Genomic DNA, 18,901 nt, shown 5'->3' with positions numbered 1-18,901 from the left:
GCTTTGGAAGAATGCTGGAAGGAATCATGTGCTGAGCTCACGCCTCCAAGAAGGAGCAAGCCTGGAAAAAGTGGTGGCTGACAGCATTTCTGTCTCAGCATTAATGTCCTTCATCTGCTTGGCATGTGTCAGAATGAAACAAATGTAGTGCAACTTCTGTGTGATTTTTACAAGGCCGAAAGGCAGAAGTTTTGAGACTCTCTCAGTGCCAGTCAGATGATGTTTCTAATAATACTTCAGTTAAATAATGATTGTTACACTTATGAAGTCTTCTGTCCACTTCTAGTAAATGGAGAAAAAGAATAACTTGAAACTATTGAGGGAAAGAGATTGCTCTTTCTAGACATCTTTCATTTTTCTCCTCCGTTTCTGTTTTTCTCTCTGTTCCCTTTGTATGTCATAATGTAGTGTTTGGTATCTATGAAAACATTTTGTATCTCAACTTTTTTTCCACTTCTGTGAAGATATCATTATTGCATATGAATATTTTTTTTTATTTACTACTTGAATTCTTCTCCATGTAGTAACTAAGTAATGTTACTTGTTATGCCAAAGCAAGAATCAGAAACATTTATTTTAATGAACCTTAGTATGCCGATTGTTGTAAGTATAATTCTGTTGTTCAGATACACAAAGTTTGCCTTTGAATATAACTGTGTGATATATAACAAGAAAGCAAGATTGTCTTCTGGCTTTCTGGAAGTGTTTTAAACTGTTAATTAAATAATGTAACTCTGATCTGTTTTATGAAGTTCATAGTGTGTCAAGGCATTGAATTCATAGCAGAGATGACAAATTTTAAAAGGTCCAATTGTGCAGGTTTGTCTGTCCCATCTCTAAATGTAATAGACTGTCTGCATTGGAGAAACATGTATTTATTTGCTGAAACTCTGTTAGTTTGTAGCTGATTGGAAATATTTATTCAGAAAAAAATCAAGCGAAAAGAGACACAAGTCTGTTTTACATTCCATGTTGTTGGAAAGCACTCAAAAGTTTGGAGCTACAGAAGAAGACAAGTCAGCATTAAATATGGGTTGTTTTACTTGACACTATGTAAAAGTGTACCCACAGCCATTAAGAAAGTCCATTCACCAGTTGATGAGAGTGTTTAATATTTTAGGCTGTACTACTGATGCAGTTCAGATACACGATAAGGCATCTTGCATGCATCAGATGTCACTTGGGAGGAGAAGAGGCTTGGGATTGTTTTTTTTTTGCGTCCCTAAAGATACTAAATGGAATAAAGTTAACATGCAAGAATAACTTTCTTAAAAGCATTTTAGTAATCTCTTTCAATAGTACAGTGTATTTTAAAAAGTATGGAGCTGAAAATTAAAAATTTGTTTAAAGAAAGGCAAAGAAAAAAATACTACAGTTGGACATTAAGGAGATAGAAAACATGATTTAGTTTCAGTTTTTAATTACCTTATGCATCTCAATTTTCCCTTTGCATTCCTTTCCACCTGTATTAAAATTTTTCAGCATTGTGAGGCGACATAGTTGCTCTCATTTCTTCCTTATTGTGTTTGGATTTCCCATATGTTAGCCAGATGATCTGATAATGTCCTTCTGCTGTTGTTAGAATTCAGCTCTGCATACTGAAACTGGGTCCTTTATTTGGGAACTTTCTTGCTGTGGAACATGGGCTGCTGTATAAATTATTATCCATTATAATGGTAAACATTTGAAAAGAAAAGTATCTACATTCTTTTTAAACTAATTTAATCAGTCACATCTGTGTTTTCTTTGGAAGAACATAGAAATTCAATCCCTACCTGACCGCATCTTCAAACTGGAAATAGCATGCCTGGGAGCTAACAAACTACGATAGATCTTCTGAGCTGCATCTCCTCACCTAACAGATTTTCATATAATACTAAATCAAAATATAAAAGTACGCACCCAAAATTTATATATTTTTGGGTGCGTGCTTTAAAACACCTTTAAAATGTTTTTTTTTTCCTCCTGTCTAATTTTTCTGCCGTGATTCGTGAAGGATTGGAGGCAGTATATGCAATTAATTACTATTTTGGTAAGCAGATTGTTTGGCTCTCTGTGAGTTCAAGGTATTTGTTGCAGCTCTGTTTTAAGTAACACAAGCCTAAGGCGTTCTTCACTTGAAGTGTTTTACCGTCTTGCAGATCTCTCTCTGGACACGTGTGGCACTCACGTGGCACTCTTTGAGTTCACATTTTGGGCAGTTAAGACTGTTGCTCTTTTCACAACTCCTTGTGAGTTTCTGAATTTCATTTCTTTTCAAATTTTGTAATCTGAAAGTTATAAAGCTGACCTGTCATATTCCCTTTAGCTTTCTCTGCATTCTTACTGTGGTCTCTTGCATCTTGTTTATGGAAGATGTACAAAACTTTTTTAATTTTTGCTATTATTATCCCAAGGCACCATATATATACCAACTTCTTAATATAAATACTTCAACCAAAATTTAATTGCATATTCTATTGTTGGTAGCAATAGACCCTCACAGATCACCCAACTTTAATGGAGCTACTATAATTACATGCTTATATTGGCCAAATCACTCATCGTTTCTTGACAAGAATAAGAGATGTTAAGGACTTTATAGTTAGCTATAAATTTTCCTATGGAAGATAGGAAAGGAATTCATTGTCTGTGAGGTTAACACAGTCACTTTAAAAGAGAGACTTCTGAATAGCCATGGTACTGTATTTCTGATTTATTGCTGAGAAGAGATTCATGGAAACCTTGGTAGGGATTCCCAGAGTACTTGTCAAAAACATGAACTTACTAACTCTCTCTGGGAGGCTATAAGCCAATTTTAAAAATTGTAAAGGTAGACAATCCCGTAAGTAATACTGTAGGAATCTCTTTTTCTCTCCACTCATTGAAATGGAATCTTTAATAATGAGTTCAAATTAATAACTTTGTATGTTGAGTATGTATGTAAAAATGAACTAAATCCTACCTAATTTACTCATAGAGTGAAACATGAAGCTTAGATTCAACTGAGGCCAGAAGGTATGGCTGTTGTTACAGAGATCATTCTCCTTGTTAACTAGATTTCTTTCTACCAACTGCAGTATGGTTGATATTATCCTGATTATTCATTTCATTTTTTTTTTTTAAAGTACCACAATTACTTTAAAGTTCTTTGAGTTTTGAAATCTGCTTGCTCTCAGAAGAAAGCACACACAGATTGAATACAAGATTTAGAGTAGGATGGGACTTTTGATAACTATCAGAAGATGCAGGAAATTCAGCAGAAAACCTGAGATGTTCTGAGATTCATGGTGTTCAAAGTAGGAATAATCAGAAATTAATCATCTATTAAGTAGAAATTATGGAGAATAATGGGAAACTTCAGTGTTTGAGAGCAAAGAAAAGTGCTGAAAGTTTAGAGAAATAGGATTGGTTTGTTTGTTTCTTTTAAATAGATTAGGGGAGAAAAAGAGTTGAGACTTTAAGGATAGTGATAGACAGAGATCTAAAACCTCTGAGAACCTGTGGGAGAACTACGAGTGATAGCTTTCAGACTTCCCTGAGGTTTTAAATGAAATGAGATGCAGCTTGGTATGTGACCCCAGGGCTTCAAGATCCCTTCTGTTTAGCAAATAATAATAATAAAAACAATAATAATAACAAATGATTAAAAAAAAAAAAAAATCTTTGGTCTTGATTCATTTTGTGTTGTAAAGTATTCTGGACACAGACACAGATGGTCCCACTTTCCTAGTAGCATGACAAATAAACTACCAGATGTTTGTGAATGGTTATTTGAAGGTTAACATGATGATGTCTCCAAGTACATAATGAAATTTTAGTTTTACTCAGTTACTTTACAACAGCATAATAATCACCAGCAAAACAGGAACAAATCCAACTGCTCTTAGGAAATCAGCATTTGATCAATATGTAAATCATTTTGGAGAAAATGTTGCCATCTAGTGGACAACAACACCATTTCTACTGCAAATTGCACTATTAATTCTTTAATACACTAAAGAATCTGCTTAAACATGGCATCGATTTTTGTAAAAACAAACAAACAACTTTCTTTCTAACATGGGAAGTGAATCTTTCTGTTCCCACTTGTACTTTGTTCTTTTTAGTATCCATTTTGTCATGTGTAGGCTTCTTATGCTGATTACTGCACCTTTTGCCTACTCTTGTATCGTAAGTGGTTTGTACAGGACAGGATCTTCTCATCTAGTCATCAAAATGGGTTACATATGGAATGTTAGAAAGTTGATAGTCTGCTTCCATTGAGTCCTCGTATACCTTGGGAAGTTGCTAACCCATTCATGTCAAAACTATCACACTGACATAAATGGAATCAGGAGATGGTTTTTAGTTTAGTTTTGTTTTTAAGTCTCCTCATTACCCATTGAACTAAATTGTAAGCAAGAGACAAAGAAAATAAAGCTTACAGAATGATTAGGTTCTTAACTTTTCCATGTTGGGTGGGAGTTTTGTGGCAAGTAGTCTCTAGCTTCTCTGATTAAAGCGTTCTTCCTTAGATAAATCTTAAATTGCACACCCAGAAGTCACTACAACCTGTAGATATTTAATCTGTAGCTTTTACTATGATAGAGCTCTTCTGTTCCTCCCAAGTCCATGGCAAGTCAAAGTCAGAGCTCCACTCTGGCTTGCTATCTGTAGAACTTTGTTGAAGCATTATATTATTTTCATTAATTAATGGCAGACATTCAAATTGCACCATTTCCATATTCACTGTGTAAAATCAACAAGAGGAATTTGTGTTGCTTTATATGCAATGAGGAGAAATCCCTTTCTGCAGACAGGTCACTAGGAGAAGCTGGAAAAAAGGCAATGCTGCAGCCATTCTTAAGAAGGGTAGAAAGGATGACCCAGGGAACTACTGACTTGTCAGCCTCACCTCTGTACCAGGGAAGATCATGGAGCTGATCCTCCTGGAAGCTATGCTAAGGCACATGGAAGAGAGGGAGGTGATATGAACAAACAGCTGTCAGCGGTTTATGGCTGGTTCGGCCCGGTTCCGTGACCAGCAGGGAAGAGGGATCCATGGATCCGCGCCTCTGGAAGAGGGAAACAGGGGACCCCAAAATAATTGAAAACAGAGGCAACGATCTGAGGAGAAACAGACTAAATATAGTATCAGCAAAATATAATGAGAGAGAGAGAGTGTGTCTGAAAGGTGGATAGGCCTCACCGCAACGCTGAGGTGAGAAGTGCAGTCCAGTTGAGCAGATGAAGAGAAGCAGATGGAGAAGCGCAGGCGAAGAAGAGCAGGCAAAGAAGAGAGCATCTGGTGACCTTGCCAGGAGTTCTATCTCCTCGCTGGCCGCAAAGCCCCTGGGGAAATGTAGTTCTTCTCCTCTGAACAGGCACCAGGAACTTGAGCATCAAACCCCCAGTGCATTACATGATGCTATGGTGTGGAATACTGATAACCAAAAATCATAAAACCATGACACCACCATGGCTTCACCAAGAGCAGCTCCTGCCTGACTAACCTAGTGTTTTTTTATGATGGCATAACTGCATTAGTGAGCAAGGGAAGAGCCACTGATGTCATTTGTCTGGAGTTCAGTAAGGCATTTGTCCCTCCTAACTCCCTTCTCTCTGGACTGAAAATGTATCAATTTGTTGGGAGGAATGCTCAGTATATTAGGAACTTGTTGCAAGATAGCGCAAGACAGTGGTAGTCTACAAATCAAATGTCTAGATGGAGATCAGTGACAAGTGGTCCCACAGGGTTCAGTGCTGGGACCAGTACTCAGTACTGTCTTCATCAGTGACATTGACAGTGGAGTTGAGTGCACCTTCAGCAAGTTTTACCAACATTGAGCATATTTCTTTTCCTGTGTCTTGACTGTTAGCCATGACCTTTCTTTTTTTCCATCCCGAGCCTCATACGTGTTGTATAGGGGCAGTTTGGGGGCCAAAGGGAGGCTCTTCCTTCTGCTCTGAGCAGAGATGAGGATCCACTTTCCCTCATCTTGTATGTCAGTGCAGTTCCTCAGGTTTGGATGCTAGCTTACCTTCCTCTTGCAGGGACTTAAGTTGGGGTTCTGTCTTAGCCTGTGTCAGTACTCTAAGAAAAATGAAGAGAATTTTATTTTTTGTTTAGATCGTTTAGTTAAAACATTTTTCTTCTAATGTAATTGTCTAGGGTAAGTGATGAAAAAGATGCTCGAGGTTATCTTCAAGCCTTGGCCTCTAAAATGACAGAAGAACTAGAGGCCCTGAGGAACTCCAGCTTGGGTGCAAGAGCTACAGTAAGACTTATCATTCTGCATATCAGATGTTTTGTTTGTTTAAAAATGGTAATGGTCATTTGATAGTTTTAGCTGCAGTAATAATATTCTTTCTGTAGAGGCTGTGTTAGTCAAAAGCTAAACTTCTCTAGAGCTTCCCTTCTGAATAACTGACTAGCAAATTGATTGTTTGTCACATCATGTAATTTTTTTCTACAATATTCTTGAAGTAGCTACTTTCTAATCATATATTAATTTGTTGAAGGAAATGTGTACTATGCTGCACGGAAAACTTGAAGTCTTTCACTTGTGCCTGTCCTTCATAGTGGTCATTTGAATCATTTTATCATTTTTTACTAGGACATGCCCTGGAAGATGCGCCGTTTTGCAAAGCTAGATATGTCTGCAAGGTTGGAACTGCAGTCAGCTCTTGATGCTGAAATCCGAGCCAAACAGGCTATTCAAGATGAGTTGAATAAAGTCAAAGCTTCCTGTATCTCTACAGAGTGGTAAGACTGAATTGTTCTATGGAAAACTTTCTTGGATTCCTACCAGAGAGCGTCAGTGTATCATCATTTAATTTACATTTTCTGTCAAAATTTGATGATGAATGATGCTGATTTCTTATATCCAAATGTGAAAAAAAAAAGATATCTGTCTTTATAGCGCAAGCAGCTGGATGCTTTCTTTGGAGTTTTGGAATCTTGACAACATTCAAAGGGGACACTTTGTTTTCAATAATGTGATGTCTCCTAGTTTAGTAACCAGTTCAAATTTATTCTTATCCATTGTATTGATAGCTGTACAGATTCATTCTAAAAAGAAAAGAAACCTACTATTGTGTATTGGTTTGCACAGCAACAGTATGTGCTTGTAGGAGATTATGAATGCTCTTGTTCCTTGGATCCATTTTTTGAGGTTTTTTGTGGTGTTTTTTTTTTTTTTTTTTTTTTTTTTGTGTGTGTGTTTTTTTATTTGTTTTGTTTTGTTTTTTGTTTTTTGTTTTAACTTAAATTATAAAATTTCAAGTAGGGCGTATGACTGAAGTGGGGAACTAGTATCAAGACATTAAATTTCTAGGTCTCTAGCTTAAATTTAGTTCAGATCAGTGGTGCCTAAAATCTAATACTGATGAAACTTCTTGAAACCCTGCAGACACAAATTTGATGATAGCATTTGTCATAGCATTTACCACCGAAACTTGTACTTGTTTCCTTTGCTCGTTTGGACAGAAATCAAATACAGAACATGAGATTTTTCTGAGCCTACAAGAGAATTCTGTTTAAGGCATGTTTAAGAACAAGCTTGCACTACTACTAATGATTACAGCTGAATTCTGATGAAAAAGTAGGCATGAATTCCTTTAGCTGTGGTTTCAATTCCTTCTACAAGCATTAACTTTGTTAAGCAAAGAGGCGTAGTAGGTGAAGTACAAAATAGTCCTGTTTGCATACCTCCTGCCATATGTTGTAATTTGACTTAAGCTAAAGCATTGCCAGTATGCCATGAGAAGAAAATTGGTCCTGCACTATGATGTAATAGAAGTTACATTTCCAAATAACAGATCTCACTGAAGTATTGCAGTGCTAGTCCTTTGAGTTGGTGTAGGTTGAAGTAGGTGCTGAAGCTGAAATACGACTTTCAAGCCTTCTCTTAGAGTCACACACATTCTGTTCCTTCTTTCTCTATAGAAGTACTTTTTTATAGGAGCATTTCTGTCATCTTGCAGTGGCTAAACACGTAAAAGGGCAATACAAAGCATGGAAACAGCTCCTAGCAGAGAAGGGGTAGGATGTGATGTAAGAATTTCAAATACAAGCAAAATGAAGAATTTTTCTTGAATCGTATCTGTGGGGCACTGACTTGTTTTGCAGCTTTAGGAAATAGTTTAGACAGAGCTGAGGTATCTGTGAAGTGGGAATACCATTTCCACTTAACTGGGAGGTTTTCACACCAGGTAACCTGATGATAGGCAGCGGTGTAGATCCTGTAAAAATATGAATGCCAGGGTTTTCTTTGATCAGCAAGGATGAGGAGTGCTGAGTCAGAAAGAACTGAAACAGCTAACTGTTATACATGATCTATTAGTATCAGAGGTACTATGAATGAACAAAATAAAAACTCTATTTATAAGTTTGTAAGTACATGTGGTCTTTTTTTTTTTTTTTTTTTCCCTTATCCACAGGATACAGGCTCACACAATTACTCATACATTAGAGATGTGACCCTACCTAATGGTTAAACAAGGGCAATTAATGCCTGTTCTGTTTCTTTAAGATACCTTACCGAAGAGGTCCAAAGTGGTTTCTGAGTTCATTCTTGCATTTGATGAGATCATGCAGCTTGCTGGGCATTGATTTTTAACTGAGCATTCGTCCACATAATGTGGAAAGATGAATAAAGAAAGAGTGATTTGTAACATTGGTTCTCAATGTTTACAAAGGATTTTTGTTTGTGTTCTTTTGAAGTAAATTGCAAGAATCTGAGAAGAAGAACTTGGAACTGTTGTCCGATATTGAAAGGCTGAAGAAGGAGACGGAAGAACTTAGATCAGAAAAGGGTATGGCAACTGATATCCAACTAAATAAGAACATATTTCACATTTGTGGGCACATCTTATCAATTAAGTGTCGTCTTTTCTCTAAAATATGATACCAGGAAACTTTGGCATACAAAATGTGAGCACAGCTATTGCATGGTGAGATGTACCCACAGTTGAATTTGCTCATGTGTACTTGTAACAGCTTTGGTGATACACTTGAACGAGTAAGATAATATCCATGTTGGAGTTGTAGTACTTTTATTTGGCATATGTATGGTATTTGACTGCCAGAAAATTGCTGAAAGAATGGATTTTTTTGTAATTGTTTCCCATCTTTGATGAATGAAAGGTATTTAGACTTTAGCACTAATCACTGTATTTTTCGTTTATGAACATTTGAGGCCCATAAGAAGGAAAACAGCTGCAGAGGCACTGCAGTTCATTCATTGGTTTCTTCAATGGATTCATTGATTGGCTTTGTAAACATGCAGTGATCAGTGTGGTCATGTTTGCTTTGCTATGGTTGTAAGAGAATATTCTGGGATTTCTGTTGCATCTGCTAACTGTTTTGCATTAGAGAAGAGGCTTTTAGTAAGTCTGAAATGAAAAAAATTTGTTGAGGTAAGATTAATGATTTGGCTGATTCTTTACAGTTCCCGTACTACCTCTAATATTTGTATCTTCTAAGTGGGAAGAAGTGATTTTTCAGGCCAAAAGGAATTACCAGATTTTTTGTAGGAAACTGCTTGAACTTGAGTTTCAAAATTCTAGCAACAGTTGCTGCATAGAGATTTCAAATGTTGTTTACTGTCATAACAGCCAATAACAGAAAATAATCTGTTTCCATATATAGGCCTCCACGTGTTGGCTGACTGGTAAAAAGTATATAAACCTGTACAAAATGTTCAGAAATCACTGGCACTGATTAGCAAATACCACTTAGGGAATTGTTAATTTTTCATCTTGATGTTAGTGCTAAGATCAGGATTATACTGCTGAGTGGGGACATTAATGTTTTGTCACATTTAGCTTTTACTTTCAGATTTATCTTTTTGAAAATATTTTTAAAATATTGTCCATAGTTACCCTGCTTATGAAATCTACCTTTCCATGAAACAATCTGTTAAGAGCTTGTAATTAATGTTTCATCTTGTATTTTTTCTAGTCTTAATACCTTATTTTTGTGGAAATGGAGATAAACACTTGCTCTTTTCTTTTTTTTTTTTTTGGAAAAAAAAAAGAAGAAAAAAAGGAGTATTAACTATTGTGTTTCCGGAAGTAATGTATAAGATTCTACTGTAATTAGTCAAATATTTTGATAGAAATATATCTTAATTCAACATCCTTATTATCTTTTGGACTTGATTCTCCTTTGTAAGAAGAACTGTATAGTTGTCTCAATCATTCCTTGTGTGGAGGATTCAGCTGCAGTCAATATTCCATGGTAGACTAACTTTCTTGTACGTGTAGATTGATTTCTACCATCTTTTGCTCTTGAGAAATGCATTGCAGAAACCAAGAAGGGTGGGGAAAATGATTACAAAAATGATTCTGTAGGAAGTAGGTTATCAGAGAATTTTGTTTAGTCTTTTTCTAGGATTTCAGTGTATTTACATAAAAACTGTATTATTTGAAAATACCATGTATTCCCAAACAGCATGTTTTGTGTGCTTTTTGTTGAATCTCACTGTTTGCTTTTATCTACAGTCTTGCCACAGCAGACTGTCCAATGTGCAGGCAGAGCAGGGGTGACACCTGCCGTGTTAGTGGTTAAACCTGTATGATTCAGTGCATGTTGGAGATGGCCATAAGTGCATTAGAAAACTTGTGTATTGCACAGAAGGCACGCATAAGTGTGGTTTCATGCTCAGTTCACACCACACGCATCCTAGCTTGGAAAAGGCTAATTAAACATTTGTTGCTTGCTTTAGTGGGTGTATATCTATTAAAAAAAGATTTTACTATGAAAAACAGACCAAACATGACAATTGCTTTGAACAAATGTAGCTGTCTGAGGTGGATTCCCAAACCCAGAATGCGGCAAGGCAAAGGTCCTCCATAAAATGGTCACTTTTCTGTAGCTTAAAAACCTGCTGCTGTTTTCTAGGTGTAAAGCACCAAGACTCACAGAATTCTTTCTTGGCATTTTTGAATGCGCCTACCTCTGCTCTGGATCAATTTGAAGTAAGTGTAAAGCTGTTTGCTCTCTCAGTTGTCAGTGAAACTTTTTACTATTGCTGTTTTATACAGAATACACACTTGCTGAGAGTTTGTTACTGTTTTAATGATATTATCCCGTATTTACTTGTATACAACAGTGTGTGAATACTGCTCATCGTTTGCAGTGCTGGCTGTCTTCTCTTGAACGCTTAATAATCATAGCAAATTCTCTCTAAAATGCTGAATGCAGAAATTTTCCTAATATCATAGCAAACACGTAAAGCAAAGGTGCTCAAATGACTTTGGTACGTGTTCAGAATAATGCTAAGTAATGTGAATGCTGGTTTTGTAAGCATGAAAGTATGCAAATAATCCTTGATTGCGTTCTGTGAAGTGGTTGATACTGAAGTGGTTGATATTTATTAGGATGTTTTCATTGTTTGTTCATTTTCATTCACAGATTTCTAAAACCCAGATAATTGCTGTTCCTCTCCACAGAATTTATATTCCTAAAAAATAAATCTCTTTAATTCCTTTGTTGCTTTTAGAATAGAGACCAGTTTAGGTAGAAAGTGTGGATGTGGAAAATTGAAACAACACAATGCATTTCTTATCCTCTGTTTTAATCAACAGCCAACAGTGCATCGTTTTTCTTTAGAGAAAAGCAGCCAGGGTGAAATACTGGTCAAACTAAATTCAGTGGGGACAACACACCACCTTCACAGTTATACATTTGTTGTAAAATCTGTGCTTGTTTTTTTCCTGATACATATACAAGATCATATTTAGCTACAAAAGACATTCCTGATGCTATTAATCTTCCAAAATTAACTTGCTTTTTATTGTGTATTCATTATTCCATTGTTGTCTCATAATGCATAATTAACGCATTTTTTCATTTCTTTTTTAAATGATTTCCCTTATAAGTTACTTTTAGAATAAAATTCCTCTTGGAATGTAGGAATCTTGTTTTATTGAGTCAGTGCAAGAAAAACATTTGATTTTATGTGTTGATTATTAATTGTCTATGAAAGGCAATTAATGAAAACTTGGGTAACGCTTTGCAATTTGTCATTTATAGTTGTTTACTTTTGCATTTTTATTTATACTGAAGTTTTCTTCATCCATTTCTTTTTCTGTCTCTCTCCCTTCCTTTGTTTTTTTTCTTTATTGCTGATTTCATTAAAATAGGACTCCTTTTCCTCTTCTTCATCCTCATTGATTGATTTTATCGATGACGTAAGTCTTTGGTTTTCAAACCAGTAAATCCCTCAATAACGGAGATCAGTTGATTGATTTGGGGTATTTGAACAATAATGCAGTCAAATAAAATGCTGCAAGTGCAGTGGAGAACTATACCTGTAGTACTTACACCTGTCTATATAGATAGAATTAAATGGTTTTCTTTATGTGAATAATTCTGTATTGAAGAAGGTTGTTTCTAATGGGGAGAAGCTGCTTTGGGGTCTTTACTTTAGAAAATGGTTCTAAAATTTCTGTCATACTTCTATCACTTAGTTCTGTTGCTTCCTGTCGTTCTGTCAGTTGTCTCCAAAACTCTTCTGGTCACTTCAATGGAAATGTTTCCTTTTAAGCCTGTATTGCAGGAAGTAATTTTTATTTCGGCTTTGAGGTGACCTTCTTGATTGATTTCTTTTTACTGCCTTTTGAGATGCTAATTTTTAATCACAGCAGTGTTTAAAAATTTGCCCTGATTAGCTGCTTGCTAAGGAAATTAAATTACAAGCTGAAAATTGACTGCATTATATTTCTTCCAGGCTGAAGTAATAAGCACATAATTGTAAATGCTCAGAGGCTTTAAATACTCTACATCATTTGTAGACAACCACCCATTGCCATTCTTGGTATACTGTGTGTGTACATCTGTGTTTTTTGATATACACATACAAAAGTGTGTAGCATTTAAAGTACAATAATCATACTTGCATTAGAATGCAGTATAATTTATTTTATTCTAGAAATATTTGTTGTGAATGATGTAACAAGAAAAGTATTGTATACAGATCTATTCTACTGATTGCATTTCCTTTCACCAATTCTGAAAGAACTCTTTTCGTTGAGACAGGTAGAGTTTCCTGTCTTTTAAAATGTGTAATAAATGAATTTTTATGTCCTTTACTGGGTTAAGGAAGTGTTCTGTATGTTGCCATAGCGTTAGGAGCTTAGTTTGTGTCAGCAGGCTCTTTCATACCAAGGTACTTCTGAAAGAAGTATCTATTACTCTCCTACAGTGATTGGTGAAGACATTGGAGCACACACTCAGATGAAGTCTTGTTTGGTACCCAGATTTTATTTTTGGAGTAGCTCCAAGTATTCATGTGTATAATGTTGCATCTGGATGATGTAATGCATACAGAATCAAACTTCAAATGCTGTATCTTCAAGCTGAATCCAACAGCTGTTTTTTTCTCAATTGCTTTGGGCAGGAGTACATTGCACTGGTGAGGGGCTAACCTCACTAACAGAGGGGCAGAATGCTATCTCACAAATGTGCTGAAACTCCAGACCCAGAGAGTTGAGTGTTCAAAGATGAGAAAAGTGCTTTGCAGACGAGTACAGTGCCTGCTGAGTTACCTTTCTTTTTGAAAGAGAAATGTTTGTTGACCTCATTAGTACTGGAAAGTAGTGTAATTAAGTTGTGTTTAAAGTCAATTCTGCATCCTTCTTTACTTGGACAACTATTTGATTCATTCGTGGATTCTTAATACCTAGTTCAGTTGTCAAGATGAGTGGTTTATATGGTTCAGCTAATTAAGTAGGTTCAGTGTCCATATATTTGGCTGAACTTAAAACGAGGGGCTCCTCCTCTCTCTGTCCACATCAGGGCTCTCTTCCTCTCCCCCCAGATGAAAGAAAAGAAAAGCAGAGTATTTACTGGATATGACCTCCATTCCCTTTTCAGTGTCTCTTTTTGATTGTAGTTACCTTGAATGTTTCCTGTAGCATCTCAAGGAGAGCTAAACCTATGCTCAGTCATATCTGAAAAGTGGATGGGCTCCTTAAATTAAGTCCAGGGAAGTATTAGAAGTCCTTAGGTTAGACTCAATATAGGATGGTTTTCAAGAAAGTCTCTTCTGTCATCAGGATCCCACAGTAAATATTGAATCTCCACCCTCTGTGCTTCATTACAAAATGACAGGTTGTAAGCAGTGCTGATTTTGACTTGCTGGTTATATTTGACATTTATTGGGTAGGTGTCATATTCTGTTTCTGCCTTCCAAATAGTGTATTTGTTTATCCCTGAGAATGATTGCAGTAAATGCTAATTGCCTCAGTGAGGAAAACAATAGCTGTGTGTTTTCTCTGGAGAGAATTAAAAAATAGATATCTCACTGTCTGTGGCCTGCAGATGCCGAGCAAGAAAATGAGTAGCTCAGTACTCCGAGTAACAGTCGCTGCTGTTCCAGCTGTTCCTCCTTAAATCCTCAATCCTTGATCAGATCTACAAAACTAGTGCTGAAATCTTCATGGTTGCAGAAGCTAATGTGTCCAGAAATGATCCTTGTTTCTGCTGTGTGCATGGGAGAGTGTGAAGAGGAGCAGGAATAGGTTTTGCTGTCTGAGGTTTCAGATTTTGGTGGGAGGGCAGTCACCCTCAGTGACTCTGCTGTACTTTCTTCTAAATCTTCATCTTTGTTGCCTTGTGCATCGCAGGCTGTTGGTAGCATCACATAGGTCTGAAGTCTGCTGTGTTCCCTGGAAGTGTCTGATAATGGCACTGCTGAGCAGTGGGTTTTGAGCTTGTTTTATTTTTTATAAAGGTTGATCTTTGTGTGTCTCACCAGCTAATGGAAGCAATCAAGTTGTTTTGTTTAAAGTTGAGTCAGTGATTATTTAGCAATAGTAAAATGGAATTCCAGTTACCCTTGACAAAATTTTTTTCACTTGCTGTAAAAGATTATTTTTTCCTGTTGTAACACATTATGAATTCAAAATAGCTTTCTTAAATCATCCTGTGGGATTTTAGTTAAACTAAACAAATCTTAGACAGCAGAATAAGTCATGTTCTCAATTTTCATTTTTAAATAGTCAGTACAGTAGAGTGCTCTGACTGTACCTGCACATTCGTAATGAAGTTTAGAATAATCCTTAATGATACTTTAAATTGGCTATATTGCTCCTCCAGGAGATTGCCTTATTCATCGTGTTCAGAACACAGAGATATACTGACTGCAAGTTTTGCTGCTTTGGTGTAACGTAGCCTACAGTTTCACTGTTACTGTCCAGTGTAAAGATGCAAACTTTATAATAACTGTTCCTTTCTGTGATGTTTCTTTCCGCTTGTTGCCCCAGAATACTGTTTTGAAAATACTTTTAAAAATGAACATGTCTGTGTGTGTCTAAAAACTACACCTGCAAACATACAGCAATGAATACTGAGCTGATTTCCGTGTCACTGTTTGGTTTTGTAACATATTCTCCTCCTTTCTTTGTTAAAGCGCTCTCCTTCCTGTATTCCAGCTAACAAAGGCAGACGTGTAAGAGGCTGTCTTACTCTGTGTGGCCCTTTATTTTTGCCTGTCATGTACATGCCTTCGTTTAATGTATGGATCGTCTGCATGTCTTGTGCTGCTGCTGCTCTTTGCTGCTGCTGCTGCTGCTGCTGTGCTTTTTGTTGTTTTACAGCCCTGGAATAAAAGCTTTTGGATAATTTGTTTTGGTAATACTTCCATGTGCAGAATATCATTGTAGTTTTGTCTACTTTTTCATCTCAGTGTGGAAGTTCATTGTGAGAGCTGTTCAGGTTGCTGCAGGATGAGAGATGTTAAATAAGCAGGATGAGAACATGCCAAATGAGGGTCTGTTTGAAGAGGGTGTGTGTAAGAGTTTCCTACAGAAGATAAATTTTGGCATTCGGGAGGCCTATCATAGCAAGTGATTGAAAATAGCACAGAGATAAATAGCAAGAGGGAAACTGAGTGTTGAAGAGGACGGGACAAATTCATACAAGGAAAGCAGAGTTGTATGTGTTATAGTCTGCTAAGCTATGGTGTTTCACAAAGCAAAGTGGAATTCAAAACCTGGTGTTATCCATGCCTTGTCAGACTGCTCTGGTACTAGGTATGCTGTGCACATTTTGAACTCACATTGCTTCTTTTGATTCTTTTTTGTATAGAAGATAATAGGAACAGGAAAGTATAGACAGCATTTATAATGAATTTTCAATAAACTATGATACACACAGCTCCAATAGTTACCTTAAATATGTAAATCAAGACACACATCTCTGTGTTCAGGGCAAGCTTACAGTAACTGCTTGCTTTTGCCTACTGTGGCTCCAGTTCAGATATGTTTGCTCAGTAGTCAACCTTGGCTCAGGCCTTCACAGGTGACGTTGTATAGACCACCAGACACAGAGTGGTGGAAGCCAACAAGGCTATTACAATTTTATCTGAAATGTTGTTTTCCTTATCTTGGCTTAAAACTAATTTTAGTGATGTTAATATGAGCCACTTAAATTGAGTTCAGTTGCTTCTGTAACTTTCTTCTCCTTGAAGTAAAGAACCTGAAGATTACTGCAGCATTACAGCTTATGGCTCTGTTTCTACAGTGAAGTTGGTGGTTAAATTCCCTTCAAACTAAGTAATAGTAGATCAGGTTCTGTCTGTTTTGTGGGCTTTTTATGTTCATAAGCTAAGTAAAAATAGATTTGTAACTAGTTCAGCAGTTGATTTTGCTCCACAAAGGCTTTGTAGGACATTCCAGAATAGTTCCATCATTTATTATTATCCTGGTACCAAAGTTTTTAACAGACACCGCGAAAATTGTTTGGTATGCAGATGCTACTTTGAAGGGAGGACCTTCTGAGTATGTGGAAATGTTTATGCAATTATAGATATGATCTCTGGACTTAACTTACAGAAGACAAGGAACATCTGCTTCTTGCTATGAAAAATTTTCCAGTGGTTACTCACTGGGTTTATTTTTTAAATAAGGCTGTTAAGAAGTAGCTAGATTTTTTGAGGTTAGACAGTTTACATGTCACGTTATCACATCTTTAGGCTTTATTTATTTATTTAAAATAAAAAGTTTAAAATACTTAATTTGTCTAAGGATTCATAAGTGCTTCTGATGCTGGGTAAAGCTTCCAATTATAATTTGCTTCCGATAAATCAGTGTTCAGAATGTTTGCTTTACTGCTATTTTTTGCCTCAGTGCTTGAGATACGTGATCTGTGTGTGGAAAACAGGTGTACTGCATGGTGAGAAAGTCTGTTCTCACTACAGAGAGAAGATGCATTTTAATATGCCTGTGTTGATTAAGCTGATGAGCCTTTTTTTTTTTTTTTTTTTGAAGGCTATGGCAAAGAAGCCATTAAACTTAACTCACTACAATTGAAAAATAAACAAAAAAACAAAAACAAACAACAAGAGAGCTTCATCTGCACCTGTTCACTACCATGGTTAATTTCTTGAGAACAGCGTATGCATGTATAAGATTGGCTTGGTATTATGTTTTATACACACAAAGCAGTAAAGTTTTTGGAATTCCTATTCTGATGTCAGTGACAAATGAGGAAAAAAAAATAATTGGAATATTCAAATAAATCTGTAAAAGTTGCTGCAGATTTTATTTTGTGCACAAAGTAGCCAAATCCTTAGCAATGATTAACAGTTGATAATGTTGCTTCAGAAAAGCCCAACAGGTAGTGGAGCCATCTGTAGGCCTCCAGCTTTTAGTTTTATTAGTAGGAGAGAAAAGCATCCTCATTTCACTTTAATCATAAAATTGAAATTAACAAAGAAAACTTTGATGTGGAGATGTCATATTTTCAATGAAGAATTTTGCATTCTCTTAAAGACTCTAAAGTTGTTTTATAGGACATCAAATCATACTCATATGAGGGCTGCTCCAAAAGTAATGTCTCCTATTTTATTATGTTGGCCTACCACGTCAGAGGCAGATGTTGGTGGGATGGCAACGGAGATTGAACCTTCCCACCAATATTCCATTACATTTTGTTGCTGTGCAACAGATGGCAGCAGAGGGGCAGCGTAACAAATTGGCATCTGACATGGAAGTGTGCATGGAGCAAAGGGGTGTCCTTGAGTTCCATCATGCAGAAAAAAAATGGCACCCATTGACATTCATCAATGCTTGCTGAATACAATGGATGTGAGCACGGTGAGGCTGTGGATGGTGGTGGCAGTGACAGCAGAGGTCACCTCTGCTAATGCAGATTTTTACAAGCACAGCATGCAGAGTCTTGTGCATTGCTGGTGAAAATGCAGAGCTGGTGGTGCTGACTGCTGAAAAAGAGTCTTTTGTAGCTGAGCATGTGCTCTATCAAACTGCATTATTGTGCTCTTTGTATCTGTTGTGGCTTCCATGGAAATAAATAAGAGGCATTACTTTCAGAGGAACATGCATACTACGCTGTCAGTATAATTCTGTGTTTGGCTTAGTTTCATTGTATATCAAAGTCTAGGAAAACAGCCCACTGGAGAAACTATATTCCTAATAGTTATTTTCCTTTTTTTGTAGTTCAGATGGAGTACAAAAAACCTCAATTCTCCGTGAAGCACTGATTTAAGGAGATGCATTATTTGCTCTACTTTTTCTTCTAATTTTATTCTAAATACGGTCGCAGTGATTTTCATAGGCTATATGGGAATTCGTTCCTAACAGATCTCTCTTACTGATTGACAAAAAAGAGTTGCAATTAGGAAATATTCCTTAAAAGTGCTGAATTACAAATCTGCTTGAGTATTTTTCAGGCCCTTGAACTAGCAGATCTTATGCATGTGTTCACCTTTCATCCAAAGCCATAATGTATTCATAGTTAGTAATTTTTGTTGTAATTCTGTAGCTTGATTAAGAAGTCGCTTAAAACTGAATTTTTCTCTCTCAGTTCTCTCTTAGGAATTCTACTGCTTCCTTATCTTATTTTGGTAAGAGTTAAGAATTCTGTTTTAGTGATGCCTTTGATTATTTTTTTTCTTTCTGGAATTATTCTCCT

General features: G+C 36.4%; 1 protein-coding gene across 10 annotated transcripts in view; it reads left to right on the top strand.

Annotated features, from left to right (window-relative positions):
* Positions 1-18,901, top strand: part of CDC42BPA (CDC42 binding protein kinase alpha) — a 156,313-nt gene that overhangs the window by 102,224 nt on the left and 35,188 nt on the right. For 9 of the 10 annotated variants that reach the window (XM_048936763.1, XM_048936758.1, XM_048936760.1 and 6 more), the window contains 4 exons: positions 6,134-6,239; positions 6,579-6,727; positions 8,687-8,778; positions 10,868-10,944. In XM_048936763.1, coding sequence (XP_048792720.1) covers positions 6,134-6,239; positions 6,579-6,727; positions 8,687-8,778; positions 10,868-10,944 — 424 coding nt within the window. Of the gene's footprint in view, positions 1-6,133; positions 6,240-6,578; positions 6,728-8,686; positions 8,779-10,867; positions 10,945-15,380; positions 15,420-18,901 lie in introns of all 10 variants that reach the window. The other variant, XM_048936766.1, reaches the window with a different exon arrangement.

This window comes from Lagopus muta, chromosome 2 (assembly GCF_023343835.1).
Source record: "Lagopus muta isolate bLagMut1 chromosome 2, bLagMut1 primary, whole genome shotgun sequence".
Lineage (NCBI taxonomy): Eukaryota > Metazoa > Chordata > Aves > Galliformes > Phasianidae > Lagopus > Lagopus muta.
Note: the sequence above shows the minus strand (reverse complement) of the source record. Positions and strands in the feature narration are given on the sequence as shown.